The sequence below is a fragment of the Hippocampus bargibanti genome, linkage group LG08 (assembly GCF_051943395.1).
Source record: "Hippocampus bargibanti isolate YZ-2025 linkage group LG08, ASM5194339v1, whole genome shotgun sequence".
NCBI classification, from domain to species: domain Eukaryota; kingdom Metazoa; phylum Chordata; class Actinopteri; order Syngnathiformes; family Syngnathidae; genus Hippocampus; species Hippocampus bargibanti.
The window spans coordinates 1,760,327-1,777,500 of record NC_142741.1 but is presented as its reverse complement, the minus strand read 5'-3'; the positions used below and the strand labels follow the sequence as shown (position 1 = coordinate 1,777,500).

Below are 17,174 nucleotides of genomic sequence, written 5' to 3'. Positions count from 1 at the left end.
TAATTAGAAACAAATACAAATAAATAGAATAATGATAAATATATACAAAATAATTATAAGGATAAATAAACAAAAATAAATATGATAAATAATGATAAATAAATAACAATATAATAAATAACTAAATAATTAAAAAATAAAAATTAATAATGGGGATCCATCTGATTTATTTTGTGCACGCATCTGACGAAAATAATGTTAATAAGGATAAATAAAAATAAAGAATGATAAATAAATAACACTAAATATAATAAATATGGATACATAAATGTATAAAAATAATTATAATAAATAAGGATAAATACAGCTTCAGCTGTTGTTAAAGCGCAATAGAAATCAATGTTTACATATTGTATTTTGTACAACCGCCCCCATTTCAAGCTCAGATAACTCCAGACCCATATAATTTAGGAATTAACTCTTAGAAGAGAAGTACACGCAGTGAATCTAACCACAATTGTTTTTTTTTTTAATCATATATTGCTTATCCGTCCTTCTGCTTGTCATGTATTTCCATTTTGTTTCCAGGTCTGAAATGCGTCTGCAAGCTGTGTGACGAGCAAGTGTGCGAGACGTCCTCGGACGGCGCCTGCTGGAACTCGGTGATGCTGGTGGATGGCCGAGAGGAGTCGGTCAAGTCTTGCCTGGCGCCCTCTCAGATGACCGGGCAGTTCTTCTGCTTCAGCTCTCCCAAAGTCTACAAGAGAGACTGCTGTTTCACCGACTTCTGCAACAACGACACGCTCCACTTAGACCCCGGTACGCTCACGCTTGTCCAGTTTTGTTCTGTAATGTGTCACCAGATTTTTTTTTTTTCCGTGGATGACTGTTAAACATTTTTTTAATCCAATGGTAACTGGACATCCGTTTATTTATTTATTTAGTTATTTATTCATTATTTTATTTTATTTATTTGTTTATTTTTATTTATTTATTTATTGTTATTTATTTATTTATTTGTTTGTTTGTTTTTGTTTGTTTATTTGTGTGCTTATTTATTTGGGTGTTTATTTATGTTGTTTATTTGGGTGTTTATTTACTTATGTTGTTTATTTGGGTGGTTATTTATTTATGCTGTTTATTTGGGTGGTTATTTATTTATGTTGTTTATTTGGGTGTATATTTATTTCTGTTGTTTATTTGGGTGGTTATTTATTTATGCTGTTTATTTGGGTGGTTATTTATTTATGCTGTTTATTTGGGTGGTTATTTATTTATGTTGTTTATTTGGGTGTATATTTATTTCTGTTGTTTATTTGGGTGGTTATTTACTTATGTTGTTTATTTGGGTGGTTATTTATTTCTGTTGTTTATTTGGGTGTTTATTTACTTATGTTGTTTATTTGGGTGTTTATTTACTTATGCTGTTTATTTGGGTGTTTATTTACTTATGTTGTTTATTTGGGTGGTTATTTATTTATGTTGTTTATTTGGGTGTATATTTATTTATGTTGTTTATTTGGGTGTTTATCTTTTATTAAGAAAAGTGTTTTTGTGCTTCTTTTTTATCAAAAAAATTGAGATAAAAAAAATCTTAAAAACAACAAAAAAAACAAGATCCGAAACGGCTTGAAACATGCATTTCCACTTCCATTTAAAGCACTTTTAAAATCTTTCTAAATCTCATCATTTCATCTCATATCTTCTCGATCTGGCAGTGAGGGCAGTTTGTTATAAACGAAACAACCGTACGCGACAAAGAATTGTGAAGATATCACATTTAGGCAAAAGGCCGACGACGTCTTGGGAAATTGGGGTGGAGTTCAACGTGGCATTGGCTCATTCGCACGTTCTCGACAACAAACGCACGTGATGCGGGCAAACGTTTTATGAGTACACAACACCAGTCCAGTGTTACACACACCCATATATATATATATATATATATATATATATATATATATATATATATATATATATATATATATATATATATTGTTTAGTTCTTTTATTACTATTATTATTATATTATTATATCATTGTCATTTTATGATATTATTTTTATTGATTATTGTATTATTTGTTTTATAATTTTAGTATCATTGGACTTTTATTGTGCTATATTTTTGTTATTTTATTTTTTTATTATGTTTGTTATTTTATTATTATTTTATTATTTCATTAAGATTTTATTATGTTATTTCATTAAGATTTTATGATAATTCCTATTATTGTATTATGTATTTAAATTTTATTTTTATAAAAACTTCATTATTCTTTTATTGTGTGTTATTTATTATGATTATTATTATTTTATTAGTCATTTTATTATTTTATTTTTATAATTTTATCATGATTATTGTTCTTTTATTACGTTATGTTTATTATTATTATTGTATTATTATTTAATGTTATTATATTATTTTATTTTATTATTTATTTTATTTTTATAATTTTATCATGATTATTGTTCTTTTATTATGTTATATTTTTATGATCTTATTATTGTATTTTATTGTCTTATTTTTTATGTTCTTTTATTATTATTTTGCTGTTATTTCATTAAGATTTTATTATATTATTTTTATTATTGTATTATTATTTATTTGAATTGTATTTATTACTGTTGTATTATTTTTGTTATTTTATTATTTTATTGTAATGTTCTTATTATATTTGATTATTATTTTATTGTTATTGTATGTTATCTTGTTTTATTATGATTACCATTAATATTATTGTTATTATTATTTTTTGTTTTAACCGTACGAGCGTCTTTCCTTGCCTTTGTTCACCAGGGGGGCCTTTGGAAAGCGGCGACAGTGGCAGCAGGCTAAAGTTGGCGGCGGTGATGGTGGTGGTGCCCTCGTGCCTGCTGTGCGTCGGCCTCGCCGTGGGGGTGTTGGTGGCACAGCGCCATCGCGCCGTCTACAGCCGGGCGCGCAAACATGACCCGGAGGAAGCCCTGGATGTCCACATGCTCATGTCTCCTGACAAATGTCTCAAAGATCTCATCGATGACATGAGCACGTCTGGCTCGGGATCAGGTTGCTTGCTCTTCACTTTTTTTCACATTCGTCAACAGACAGTGATAGCTCGGTTTACGAAGCCCTTGTCTTACAAACCTTTCGCTTTACGAACGTTAAATTGATGGAACATTTTACCTTGGCATACAAACTTTTTTTGGGATACACACAGTGAGTGATGTGTCCTTCGCGAACGAGCCTGTTCTAACAAGAAAATGGCAGCTGACTCGTTTTTGTCCTCTATTCCCCGCCCCCAGTTGTCGGTTAAAGCCACGTGATTGGTCAAGAACGCAGAAGTGAGGGGAGGTGGTTTAAACATTAAAGAGTCAGGCAGACAACAGAGAGTGTGTGACAAAATGGATAGAAAACAGTGAAATCTGGACTCCTTTCAACTTTGATAGTTCAAAGGCAGAGTGTAGACTGCAAGGTTAAAATTCCCATCAATCAGGCTCCACAAATAACCCGCACAAGCCATCTGTAGACTTGATACAAAAAGCTATCAACCCAGCTACACAGAACACAATTGACGAGGAACATGGTAAAATTATCGCCGAGAAATCACCTATAAGGGATCATTCCTCAAGATGGTGACAGAAGAAAGCTACGTTCCTCATCAAGTGTTTAATGCTGATGAAAGCGCCCACTTCATTCCATCAAGACATCAACGACCATCACAAAGGTCAATAAAACCACTTTATTATACAGTACTGTTTATTTCTTTAATTATAATACCATAGCCCATTTATTATACATAAAATAAGGTATATTTTGTCTAGTTTTAAGGCTTAGAAAAGTTGAAAATTATGTTTTATGGGGACCTGGGAACGGATTATTCTCATTTTAATAGTTTCCTATGGGAAATTAATTTTTGGGATACACTTTTCGCCTTACACACTCTGGGAACCAATTAAGTTTGTAAGGCAAGGTATCACTGTATTTATTTCATTTGTATTTACTGTAATCATCTGGTAGGGCTTCCACTGCTGGTCCAACGAACCATAGCGCGGACCATCGTCCTCCAGGAGAGCATCGGCAAAGGTCGTTTCGGTGAGGTTTGGCGAGGGAAGTGGCGAGGTGAAGACGTCGCTGTCAAGATCTTCTCCTCCCGGGACGAGAGGTCTTGGTTCCGCGAGGCTGAGATTTATCAGACCATCATGCTCAGACATGACAACATCCTGGGCTTTATTGCGGCCGACAACAAAGGTAAAAGGGGCCTTACATACTACCGATGGCTCCCTCTAGCGGCCAGAGAGGAATTACAATAGTTAAATGTTGGTTAGAATTTCTTTTTAATCCGGTACAACATATAGTAGTTTTTTTTTTAATGTATTGTATTTATTTTATTTGGCTTATCTATTTTATGTATTTTATTTTTTTAGAACCTTTCAATCTGACATAATTTTTTATTGAACTATGTCACTATATTTTCATTGATTATTGAATTATTGAAGTTATTATTGAAGTAATTTATTTCATTCAATTCAATTTAATGTAATGTTATTTTATGATCTTTTATTTTATTAATTTATTTTATTTTCATCATGTTATGTATGTATTTATTTATTTATTTCCTGAACGTTTCTACTATATTTTAGGTCACCACTGTCATCTAACATCTTTTTTCCTGCGCGCGTCCGGTTTATTACAGACAACGGCTCGTGGACGCAGCTTTGGTTGGTGTCCGAATACCACGAGCACGGCTCGTTGTACGATTACCTGAACAGGTACACGGTGTCGGTGGAGAGCATGGTCGTCATCGCCTTGTCTGTAGCTAGCGGACTGGCTCATCTCCACATGGAGATTATTGGCACACAGGGTAGGTATCCCTCATACACACACACACGCATTTTTAGAAGGGGCAGCCAAATAGCTAGCTAGGCATTTAGATAGCTAACAGATAGCCAGCCAGCTAGCTAGCTTATAGATAGCTAACAGATATCCAGCTAATTAGCTAGCTAGCTAATAGATAGCCAGCCAAAACAATATGGCGATGATGCTAACATGCAAAAACAATATGGCGACGATGCTAACATGCTAAGTGCTAATCGTTTTTTTCCACAATGAAATGAAAAGCAATACATTTTTCTATGAAAATATCCAGTGAGTCACTCGTATTCTGCCACCTCATTGTCTCCAATTTGTAACCTTGCCCCGCCCTCGGTTTTGTAGCCCAGTAGCATCATTTTAAAATCCTTGTTCTGGGCAGGGAAGCCAGCCATCGCTCACAGAGACCTGAAGTCAAAGAATGTGTTGGTGAAGAAGAACGGGACGGCGGCCATCGCCGATTTAGGCTTGGCCGTGAAACACGACTCGGGCACCAACAGCATCGACATCCCTACCAACCACCGAGTGGGAACCAAGAGGTTGGGACATACGTCACTGACCACACGCTAGGCTAGCATGATAGCATCCGACTATCCGGGATGGGAAGTTGATAGAGATTAGACAGAATAAGAAGTTATCATATTTAACAGTTTCATGCTGTTGTATGCTTAGTCAACACTCGTGACTCGAATACACAATTGAAGCACAGACAACCTGGGGTCAATCTGAGGTCAACAGACACAACTTGTTTAAAGTGTCATCTTCATCTAAGGGATCTGGCCTTGGACAGAATTTAGGACTTGGGAAACTCCGAAGCAATTTACGACTTGAAACTCCTTCACAGGAAGAGCTCATTTGCCAGGTTACAAATTTATCAGTTCATGGAAGAGACTCAAGAAGCGTGGTATGCTAATCAAGAAAACTATGTTTTACCAATGTATCACTTAAATTTGCATATACTCTCAAGAAATAGCTTGGCAGAGGGCTGCAGAATTCAGGTGTCTGTCATGAATGGCTACGTCTCCTACCGGCAGTATAAAGACAATCTTTCTGGGTTCCAGCCTTCGTCCACAGTGTCCGATCGAACATCTCTGACAGAAGTGTATAGATGGACTTTGGCTTCATGTTTACAGGTACATGTCTCCTGAAATCCTGGACGAGACCGTCAACATGAGCAATTTTGAGTCGTTCAAGCGTGCTGATATCTACTCGTTGGGTCTGGTGTACTGGGAACTGGCCCGGAGATGTTCCGTCAGAGGTGGCGCGTCCTCCGCCATTTTCACATTCCGAGTTTTTCCTGTTAAAAAAATCACCGCAAAGTCTTTTAATGACAGGACTTCACGAGGATTTCCAGCTGCCTTATTCCGAATTGGTGCCTTCAGATCCATCGGTGGAGGAGATGAAGAAGGTGGTTTGCGAGCAAAAATTGCGACCAAACATTCCAAACCAGTGGCAGAATTGTGAGGTGAGCTCGGATTCGGCAAATTTTCATTCTGTACCTGATGTGCTAAAAGATGGCGTCAAAGTCCTGACCGTATTGATCAGCCGTCATCGGTGTAAAGGAAATGCGTTAAAGTGATATATCTGTGGGATGAACTCATTCACTGCCATTCATGAATTTATTACTTAAATAAAAAAATATGGCTATCTAGCTGGATATATGGCTGGCTATCCAGCTAGCTAGCTATCTAGCTATCTGGCTGGCTTGCTATTAGCTATCTATTAACTGGCTTTATCCTGTGACTGTAAAGTGATCTTGGGAGTTTTGAAAGGCGCTTATAAATGACATTTATTATTATTATTATTATTATTATTATTATTATTATTAGTAGTATTATTATTATTAATTGGGAGTTGAAAATATGATGTAGAGCACCATTCCCAAATTAGTTCGGGTAGTTTTTTCTTGTTTGGGTGCCGATAAAGGGCTGGCCAGACCTCTGTAAATGCTGTTTCCCTTCCACCAGGAGGCAGTATTTCCCTTTTTTCCATGTTAGCTTTTTGTTCCAGCTTCAGCTGTTGTCAAAGCACTTTAGAAATCAATATTTTGTACAGCTGCCCCCATTTCAAGCTCATATAACTCCAGATTCATATAATTTAGGAATTAACTCTTTTTTTTGTGAGGAAAGAAGAGAGTCTAAAGTTTCTAACGCTGCATTGAATTTTTATGTCGTCCTAAAACTCAATATTCTGTAGGTCCTGGAATTCGAGTGACAGTGACAAAAACCCTGGCACTGGATCGGATGTATTTTTACACATGTCTGGCAGTGAATGAGTTAACTTTAACATTTTCCTGAAATACAAAAAAACGATTATATTGTTTAAAATGGAAACTGTGTGTACTCTGTTGACAAGCTAGGCTCTGCGCGTCATGGGTAAATTGATGCGAGAATGCTGGTATGCCAACCCCGCCGCCCGTCTCACCGCCCTACGGGTCAAGAAAACTGTCGCTCAGCTTTCCGCCATCAGAGACATCAAAGATTAGCTATTTGTTAGCCCCGCGGTGGGTTAGCGATGGTGCTGCTGGATCGGGACCACCCCTGGAAGGTACCGTCCCGGGCCCACATGGTTTTCAGAGTAGAATCACAATTCAGGTTACTGTCGGTGCCAAAGGATAAAGGGAGATGCCTGGTGCTAGCTTAGCATCACTTTGACGGTTGTTAGAACCAAACAGGTTGTATAAAAACTATGTATAAACTTTTGCTACCTCGCGTATTGAAGTGCCGCAAAATTGCTCCTCGTCAAGTCACCTTGTTGTGCCATATCTAGTAGCTAACACGCTGTTGTAAAAAGGTATGTAGCATGCTATTAGCAAAGGTCACTCAAGTCAGTCAGCCATACTTCCCCGTACTCTTAAATGACACCCGAATGTGTTTTTAAAATGAAATGTCCAAACTACGCTATTTGTGGAAACAGGCGCTTTGTATTTTCCAACCCAAATCAACAGGGAGCAGGCTGAGGTGCTAGCAACTAGCGCAATGGCAAGCTTACAGGCTGAGTTGCTAGCAATTAGCTCGATGGCAAGCTAAGAGGCTGAAGTGCTAGCAACTAGCCCAATGGCAAGCTAACAGTCTGACGTGCTTGCAACTATCCCAATGGAACGCTAACAGGCTGAGTTGCTAGCAATTAGCTTGATGGCAAGCTAACAGTCTGAAGTGCTAGCATCTATCTCAATGGAAAGCTAACAGGCTGAGTTGCTAGCAATTAGCTCGATGGCAAGCTAAGAGGCTGAAGTGCTAGCAACTAGCCCAATGGCAAGCTAACAAGCTGAAGTGCTAGCGACTAGCACAATGGGAAGCTAAGAGGCTGATGTACTAGCTACCAGCTCAATGGCAAGCTAACAGGCTAAAGCGCTAGCAACTAGCAAGATGGGAAGATAACAGGCTGAAGTGGTAGCAACTAGCAAGATGGGAAGATAACAGGCTGAAGTGGTAGCAACTAGCTCAATGGCACGTTAACAAGCTGAGGTGCTAGCAACTAACTCAATGGCAAGCTAACAGGCTGAGTTGCTAGGAACTAGCTCGATGGCAAGCTAAATTGAAGTGTTTTGTAAATTATATCCAGGGAAAATTAATTTTTGAGGTTTAGCTAAAGCTAACTCAGCGCTGCGGTAGTAAACAACACACAGCAGGGCCTAAAAATTGCCCAAGATGAAACTTTTTCCATGTTTTAATGAGATGTTTGACTGTTCAGGTAGTTAAACTTGTCACGTAATTGTGGATCTGAACAAAAAAAAAACAAAAAAAAAGAAATGTCTTCTTCATGTGCAGTTCATTTTAGCTCACTATTGCCTCTGGAGGAGATGATTGGAATTACATTACAAGTTAGCCTCTTAACTTTAACGAGTGAAGAAATTACAAAGTATTTTTGTTAAGACTTGAGTGAGAAGCTATAAGAATGTTTCAAAGATATTTTGCACAGATATAACAGCATTCCGTTGCCGAAAAGAGCTGAGTGCTAGTTTTTTTATTTTATTTTAGAACAGACCGAAGCTCATCCATGAATGTGAAATGGACATTTTTGTTTTCATTTTTCTTTCCCCAGTTTTTATTTGAATTGTCAAAAACCAAAGTTGCCTGAAAATCTGACAAATTCCAAAATCGGGGAAAATATTGATTTTGGAACATAGTTATATGGATATATTGTATTAAAGGACACTCCCTTAAAGGACAACCGACGCCTCCGTTGGACAAGTGTCCATAATGTGTGAAATCACTTCAAATGACTTCTACTGAGCGTATTTTACAAAGATTCCACCGCATATAGGCTAGCTATATTTTACCTTTTAAGACTCGTGCTGAATATTCGGAAGTCTTGTTTTGGAGTTGATGACGATGCCTGACGTGACGTCACGGAGGGAACGCCCCTGACGGAGAAAGCGACACACAATGCATTTTGGGTACTTGTGCGCCATCTTGTGCATTTTCTGGCCGCTACATTGGAGTACAGATGGCTCGAATTGACACGGACGGACTTCATCAATCGATTGCAAACATTTATGCTTTGCTCTTCAGAACTATTTGAATCCTATTCATAACTGGATGAGTAACAAGAAAGCATCTTCTCCCAATCTGAAGCCATTGTTTTGATTCTCGAGCAAGGCAAAAACGTCCTGGTGTGACGTCACGAACAAGGGGGCGGGACCTTCTGAAACTGAAACTTTTTTAGGTCATTTTGAAGTAGTTTTGGGACACTTGAAGTCATTTTTATTGGTGTTTTGCATTTGACTAAAAATATTAGCCTGCGTGTTTTGGCTATTTTAGATGCTATAAAACGTTTTTCTGATGTCAGTTAGGAAACAAAAAAATGGTGTCGGTTGTCCTTTACGGGGTACTTGAAAAGGATGATGTCGTCCCAGTTGGCGACGGGAAAGTGCACATTAGTTTTGTTTTTGGACTTGAAATTTTGTGGTGTTTGTTTGTAGTTTAAAAACTACGCTACGATTATTCATCTTTTTATTCATCAAGTCAGCAGGAACAGGTACATACTATATTTCCATGCCTGTGTTATAAAAGAGGAAAATGATAAATGTATAAAGCACACTGTATTTGCAGTTTTTTGTTTCATTGAAGCATTCTAAAGGAATCCAAATGCAGTATTAACAAATGCACTTTGTTGGAGGGGGGGGAGGCTTATTTTTATTATTTTTTTGAATCGTTGCTGTCAAAGCTTTAAACTTCCATTGTGTCAAAGCGGCTTTTCTATGCGAGTCGAATATGCCATCTTGAAACTCAGAAAGTCATTTTGATTTTGAATGTGCAATGAATAAAAATTATTTAGATTATTCATGTGACTACCCCCACAAAAAAATTAAAGGTTCCAAAGTTGTACATTTTCTTTCTTCACTTTTATTCTTTAGCTATGTGTTTATACGGAGCTAAAACGACAAAAACAAAACTAAGCGATTACAGACGACCCCCGCTTATTCGCCTATTTGCAGATTTGTTTTTTTTTTAATCTTCAGATTCACCTGTTCGCAGACTTAAAAATATATTATTTATTTTAAACAATAACAATATAGATCAAGATAATCAATCACTCATGATAATCTTTTATCAACACCAGATAATCGTTAGAACCAAAACAATGTACCCACCACATAGGGGAATCTGTTGATGAATCTGTCTTTTAGACATTTGATAATCGGGCTGATCAAAACAGCACACCCTGATATCCGCACCAACAATCAGAACTCTCCTCTAGATAATACAAAGATAATCAATCGCTCATGATTATCTTTAATAAACATTAGATAATCGAGAACCAAAACGGTCTACCTACCTCGTAGGGGAATCTCCTGATGGTCTTTTAGACATTTGATAATCGGGCTGATCAAAACGGCATACCCAGATATCACACCAACAATCAAAACTCTCCTCTAGATAATAAAAAGATAATCACTGATGATAATCGTTTACCAACATCAGATAAGATGTATTTATTTTCAACAATATATGGATGTTTGTCAAAGAACATTTCTTTGACATGTTTGGCTGGTCGCTGGTTCACACGAGGACCAAGCACGCCAGGTGACGTTAACATCCGCTTTGAGGCGTTTCGGCGTTGAGAAGCAGCGTCCAACCCACGAGCACGCCCAGTCAAACAGCCTCCATTTACCTCGTCAGATGCATCACGACGATGCTCTGAAAGGCCTCCGCTTCTTTCGCTCTGTCTCTATCCCAATTTTCGGCCTCCTTCCGAGCCCCGCCACCCTCGGACCCTCCACCCCAAGTCCGCCATGAACACCGGCGGGCGTCCAGTTCAGGCCGGGGGCGTCGAAAGGAAGAAAAGCTCGCTGTGGCACAGACGCTCACTGAGGGGCAGCAACGACCACCACAACAGACACCGACACAACAGCGATTCACTTCCCAGAGCAGTTAAGGTGAGACTTATCTCTGTCTAATTTTATTAACAAATTTTATTTTTCATAATTACGCGTTGTCTTCATTTGTATCGAAAGTGCGAATCGTATGAAAAACTCAGGCGACAGTTAAGTTAGGTGTGTCGAAAAACTTTTATCAGTCGACGATTTTACCGACTGAAATGTAAAAAAAGTCGACTGAATTTAGCTTCTAATTTCAAAAAGAAAAACTCAATTTTAAGTATAAAGTATGAACAAGAGCTGCTTTGATTATTTTGAAAAAAAAGAGTGAAATAATTTAAAGCAGCTGGCGAATTGTCAGCTGCCAAAATGTGTCAGAAAAAAATCATTACTCAAGTAAAAAATATACAGACATGTAATTATCAAATGTTCAGTTACCTCCCACCACTGCATTGAAACATATTTAAATTATCATACGTGTGAATAAATCTTGTGTGAATCATGAGTTAAAATATAAAAAAAGCACACACTGATATTTGGCTTATGTTGTATTGGCAAGTGTCGTTCGCGAACAAAACACACACACTCAACTTTGACCCCTTCTTCCTGGTACACAGTTTTGAACTTTCATGATTTTGCATTTCTTACTTTTGCAGTCAAAACAATTTCTGGTTGACTATTCAGATCCGCAAAGGTAAAACCATGACTGTTTTTTTTAATTGATTTATTTTTCAAGATGAAACGTGACGTGTATAAATTGCAACCTTGACATTTGACATATTCTCTTGCGCAGAATAACAATTATCCTGGAAAAGGAAGACAATGACACATTTGGATTTGAAGTTCAGGTACCTCTTAATCAGGAATCTATTGAAAGAGTCATTTTCTTTTCTAGTCAGTAATAATAATACTAATAGTGATGATAGTGACGATAATAATGATGATAACAATAATAATAATAATACATTTGATTTCTAAGCGCCTTTCAAAACTCTCAAGGTCACTTTACAGTCACAGGATAAAGTTTTTATGTTGGTGAGCAGCGGCAGCCACACACGCCAGCGTTCACTCAACCCCGAAGTAACTCAAATAGATAGAAAGCTAGCTAATGGAGGGCTAATAGATAGCTAGCTAGCTAGATAGCTATATGTAGCGATAGCTATAGCTAGCTATCGATTATATAATCGATAGCTAGCGATTGCTATCGCTACATATAGCTATCTTTTATATAATAGATTGCTAGCGACATAGCTAGCCAGATAGCAAATAGATAGCAAGTAGATAGCTAAAATCGAAAATATTTCTACCAGATATTTAACATTTTGTCTTATCACACACAAAAAATAGTTTTTGATTTATTTTCCAGAAAAAAATCTTGCAAATAATCATGTCGCGTGGAGGTTGCTTGTTAGTGCTTTGCCTGAGGTACAAAAATGTCATCGCCGACAATTTTCAATGCTATTATTTTAGCATTATTTCAATGCTATGCTATTTCATTTATAAGCGCCATTTCAAAACTCTCAAGGTCACATTACAGTCGACTTGGTTCACGCGACCTTGCCTTGAAATGTGGTGGCCAGTACGAATTTGTCAGTAAAAAACGTCTACACCAAAAATGTCACGTTTTTTAGTGGTTATAGTAAAAAAGAAAAAGTGCCAATTAATTTGACCTCTAACCTGTTCAACATCATTGAAAAAGAAACTTAGAAAGTGGAACTAAAAATAAACAACTAAAAAAAGAGTTCTAAATTACAGAATTTATGCAAAACCTCCAGGCTTCACCCAAAGCAGCATTTTTGTGATTTTTGGTCTTATATTTATTACTTTTTATTAATGAAGTTTTCTATTTTTTCAGACTCGCTGCCTGCAGCTGAGGAGCAGCTCTGCCATCGAAGTGTGCACATTTGTGAGCAGGGTGAAGGAAAACAGCGCTGCAGAAACCGCCGGCTTGACCGCAGGTGAACAAGCCCCACTTCCTCTGATGCGTTCAACTTTTTTTTCACCTTTTTTGGTACAGTGATACCTTGGTTTACGAACCCCTTGGCTTACGAACTTTTTGGTTTACGAACTTTAAATTTATGACAATTTTACCTTGGCATACAAACTAGTTTTTTGGATACACACGGAGCTGCTACAATGAGTGATGTGTTGTTCGCGAACGAGCCCGTTCTCCTAACAAGAAAATGGCAGCCGGCTTGTTTCGGTCCTCTATTTCCCACCCCCAGTCTTTTGTTAAAGCCACGCGATTGGTCAAGATCGTAGCAGTGAGGGGAGGTGATTTAAACATTAAAGAGACAGGCAGAGGACAGGAAGATAGTGACAAAATGGATACAAAAAAGTGAAATTTGGACTCGTTTCAACTTTGATAGTTCAAAGGCAGAGTGTAGAACTGCAAGGTTAAAATTCCCATCAATCAGCCTCCACAAATCAGGCTCCACAAATCACCACACTTGATGCAAAAGCTATCAACCCAGCTAAACAGAACACAATTGATGAGGAACAAGGTAAAATTATGGCAGAGAAAGCACCTACAAGGGATCATTCCTCAAGATGGTGAAAGAAGGCTCCGTTCCTCAAGTATTTAATGCTGATGAAACCGGCCACTCCATTCCATCAAGCCTTCAACGACCATCACAAATGTAAATAAAACGACTTTATTATATGGTACAGTTTATTTATTGAATTATAATACCGTAACACATTTATTATACATAAAATAAGGTATATTTTATAAGGCTTAGAAAATTAGAAAGTAGAAAATTATGTTTTATGGGGACCTGGGAACGGATTATTCTCATTTTAATGGTTTCCTATGGGAACAAAATTTTTGGGAGACACACTTTTTGCCTTACACACTCTGGGAACCAATTAAGTTCGTCAGCCAAGGTATCACTGTACTTATATTTGTTGCGTAGAGTGACATCCGATATGAAAACTGTTTTCAACCGTCTTTACGGACCTGATTTTTGTTTGATTGCGAAATAATCACATGGTAGGCAGCAGTGTGGCTGATCTTGAATTTGAAATAGTTTTAGCTGCACGGGTGTGACTGATAACGTTACTAGTGAGCGTATTTATTGCCTTATAAATGCTTTTTGTGGTCACGTCTTCATCCTTATCACCGCTTACCATCACAGGGGACGTCATCATCACCATTAATGGCGACAGCATTGAAGGTTTTTCTCATCAGCACATCCTCGATTTGATACGAGGATCAACCAACAGTTTAAAGTAAGTCAACATGCACTGCTTAGTTATTTTTTAAACATCTCAACTAATTTTTTATCAATACTTTCATCATGTCAAAGATGGCAGACACAACAAAATGGATATGTGTGATTATCACCCAGTAGTTTGACCAACACCAAAGATATGCGATAATCGGGCCAATCAACCCCAACGAAGCACAATCAAGAAACTCATAAAACAAATTTTGGAGTCCATAGATCTTCTGAACAATCTTGCACACACACATATTTTTGCAATCGTCAGTGTTGAACGGGTTTACCATTTACGATTGTAACCAATTACTGCATACCCACCTCGTAGGCGGGGAATTGCTTGATGGTCTTTTAGACATTTGATAATCAGGCTGATCAAAACAGCACACCCCGAGATCCGCACCAACAATCAGAACTCTCCCCGAGATAATAAAAAGATAATCAATCGCTCATGATTATCTTTAATCAACGTCAGATAATCGTTAGAATCAAAATGGTGTACCACAAAATGGGTTTGTCATACGCCCATATGGAGTTTATGGATTATCCAATTTGAATTTGCGATCGTACATGTTAAACTAGTTTCAGGATTGCGATTGTCTCGACTGGATTATTTTTTTAAATGTCTTCTGGCTTTGTTTGCAAGGAAGACTAATAAAATTGGGGCCCGATTTTTGATGAACACCTTTTCTCCATCCCAGGTTGGAGACGGTATGCGGTAGTGTGGTCAAGTGGATCGAGCTGGAAAAGAGGGTGAACCAACTGAAGGTGACCATGTCGCTCAACGCTTAAACCAGAGCAAAAGTAATCGATTCTTATCACTGTTTTTTTCTTTGGGTATTTTTCCTGCATAGCAATCTTTGAGTGAGAAACTACTAGAGCTGCAAGCGCTTACATTACGGGAACTGCGCCTGATCGGAGGTGAGAGGGCTTTGGTGTCAACTGTCAAGACCACAGCACTTCCTTTTTCCACACGCGCTCTCATCTGTAAAATCGCGTGATGGCAATTGAAGCATGAACTCGACGTGCGCGGTAATCTCCCACATATTTGCGTTGTACTCTTCGCAAATTGAAGAGTCACATAATGAATTAGAAATCAAGGGTGGATGCATCAAAGCGGGTAGGGGAGTCTGGTTCTGAAGACTCGCAGTTCCGCCGGTTTTAAAAAAATGGAACACCCGATTTAGCTCAACGGACCTGATAATCCAATATAGAAATCAGCGTCAGCTATGCCCAAGAGCCTTTTAGGGCAACTAAGTACCACAGGGCTCCGTCCCCATCCCACTATATACAGGTAACATCCGAGTTACGACCACCCGTACGGACGACCACGACCGCCAGACCCTTTTTAATTTTTTATTCTAAGCCTGGCACCGCAACGTGTACTACAATTTTGTGTCACACACTGACAGCAATCTACTGCGTGACTACTCAATACAGTACAGTGCACATACCGTCTCGGTAACATCTCCTGTCTTACTGTACACTGTTTTTTTTTTTTCGTGTATGTCGGGCGACCTCTTCTGGCCGTTAGCAGGGAGAACGATTTTTCAATAGCTGTACATTATTATTAAACAGTTTTGTATACATTACAATACAGGTACAGTTATACAGTAATAAAAAAATGATAATATGAAATATAAAATGATAAAAACAACACTAAAAGATAAGTATAACATTTGTAAATGAACTGTACAGTAAACAGTTTTGTATACATTACAGGTACAGTTATACAGTAATGAAAAGCAATAATATGAATTATAAAATGTTAAAAATGACACTAAAAGTTCTAAAATATATAAATGAACTGTAAACAGTCTGGTATATAATACTATTCAATAGAAAACGTTGCTTGAAAACAACAGATTGACATCGTATACTATTGTGTCGTGTCAACGTCACGTCTGCCATTTTGAATGCATTTCGACTTACGACCGTTTGACTTACAACCCTTTTGTCGGAACAAAACCCGGTCGGATGTTACCTGTATTTGGGAACGACTATGCTGATGATATCATTATCTTGAAGATTTCCTGTGACAAACTTTAAAAAATGTTCACTCCCCCAATACTTTCCTGTCTTTCATCTGCAGGTACATTGACAGAAGGCGACCTGATAATCAAAAATTCAAATCAGCATCAGCGATGCCCAATAGAATTTTAGGGCAACTAAGTACCGCAGGGCTCCATCCCCATCCCACCATATATTTGAGAATGACTGCTGATTATATCGTTCACTTGAAGATTTCCTGTGACAAACTTCACTCACCTTCCTGTCTTTCATCGGCAGGCACTTTAAAAGAAGGCGACCTCTCAACAGATTCCTCAGAAGTTCAGAACTCCCCCATGGGCCAGCGCAGCCTCCGTTTTTCCAGCGACAGCAGCTACAGGGGACCGGTGACGGACGACAGCGACCAAGGAAGCGTATTCGGGGACCTGAGCTCGCCCAGCCCCTGCGGCGCAACCAGCGCCACCGGAGTGGAACGCTTCTTCCGACGCAAGTATTCATCCTGCTCAGGTCATCTCCATCACACCATCGGCCGATCCAGCAGCTCCAGTTTGGCCAGCAGCAGCGGCAGCAGCAGCGGCTCGCAGTCCCCGACTTGGGATCGGGCGAGGATCACCGCTTTGTTTGGTACCCTGCCCAGAAAAAGCAAACGGACCAACGTACGGAAAAATATCCTCAAGTTGATTCCGGGACTGCATCAGAGGTCGGTTGAGGAGGAGGAGACTTAAAAAAGGGGTTGGGGGTGGGGTCATTTTTTCATATAACCATTGCAATTTAAAAAAAAAACAGATGTAGATTCGTCGAGAAATTGGTTCTGTATAAAAACTCTAAATA

General features: G+C 38.2%; 2 protein-coding genes across 2 annotated transcripts in view; both read left to right on the top strand.

The window, feature by feature from the left end:
- acvr1c (activin A receptor type 1C) overlaps positions 1 to 10,120 on the top strand; it is a 14,138-nt gene extending 4,018 nt beyond the window's left edge. The window contains exons 3-10 of the mRNA XM_089003516.1: positions 529 to 759; positions 2,739 to 2,987; positions 3,939 to 4,169; positions 4,615 to 4,782; positions 5,173 to 5,329; positions 5,924 to 6,048; positions 6,125 to 6,255; positions 7,150 to 10,120. Coding sequence (XP_088859642.1) covers positions 529 to 759; positions 2,739 to 2,987; positions 3,939 to 4,169; positions 4,615 to 4,782; positions 5,173 to 5,329; positions 5,924 to 6,048; positions 6,125 to 6,255; positions 7,150 to 7,275 — 1,418 coding nt within the window. The 3' untranslated portion in view covers positions 7,276 to 10,120. The remainder of the gene's footprint in view (positions 1 to 528; positions 760 to 2,738; positions 2,988 to 3,938; positions 4,170 to 4,614; positions 4,783 to 5,172; positions 5,330 to 5,923; positions 6,049 to 6,124; positions 6,256 to 7,149) is intronic.
- Positions 10,121 to 10,904: 784 nt separating this feature from the next.
- Positions 10,905 to 17,068, top strand: cytip (cytohesin 1 interacting protein). The gene is made up of 8 exons (XM_089002811.1): positions 10,905 to 11,172; positions 11,769 to 11,806; positions 11,906 to 11,960; positions 12,968 to 13,070; positions 14,250 to 14,343; positions 15,035 to 15,101; positions 15,188 to 15,254; positions 16,623 to 17,068. The coding sequence occupies exons 1-8, from the start codon at positions 11,029 to 11,031 to the stop codon at positions 17,066 to 17,068; spliced, it is 1,014 nt and encodes a 337-aa protein (XP_088858937.1). The 5' UTR covers positions 10,905 to 11,028.
- The last annotated feature ends 106 nt before the right edge of the window (positions 17,069 to 17,174 follow it).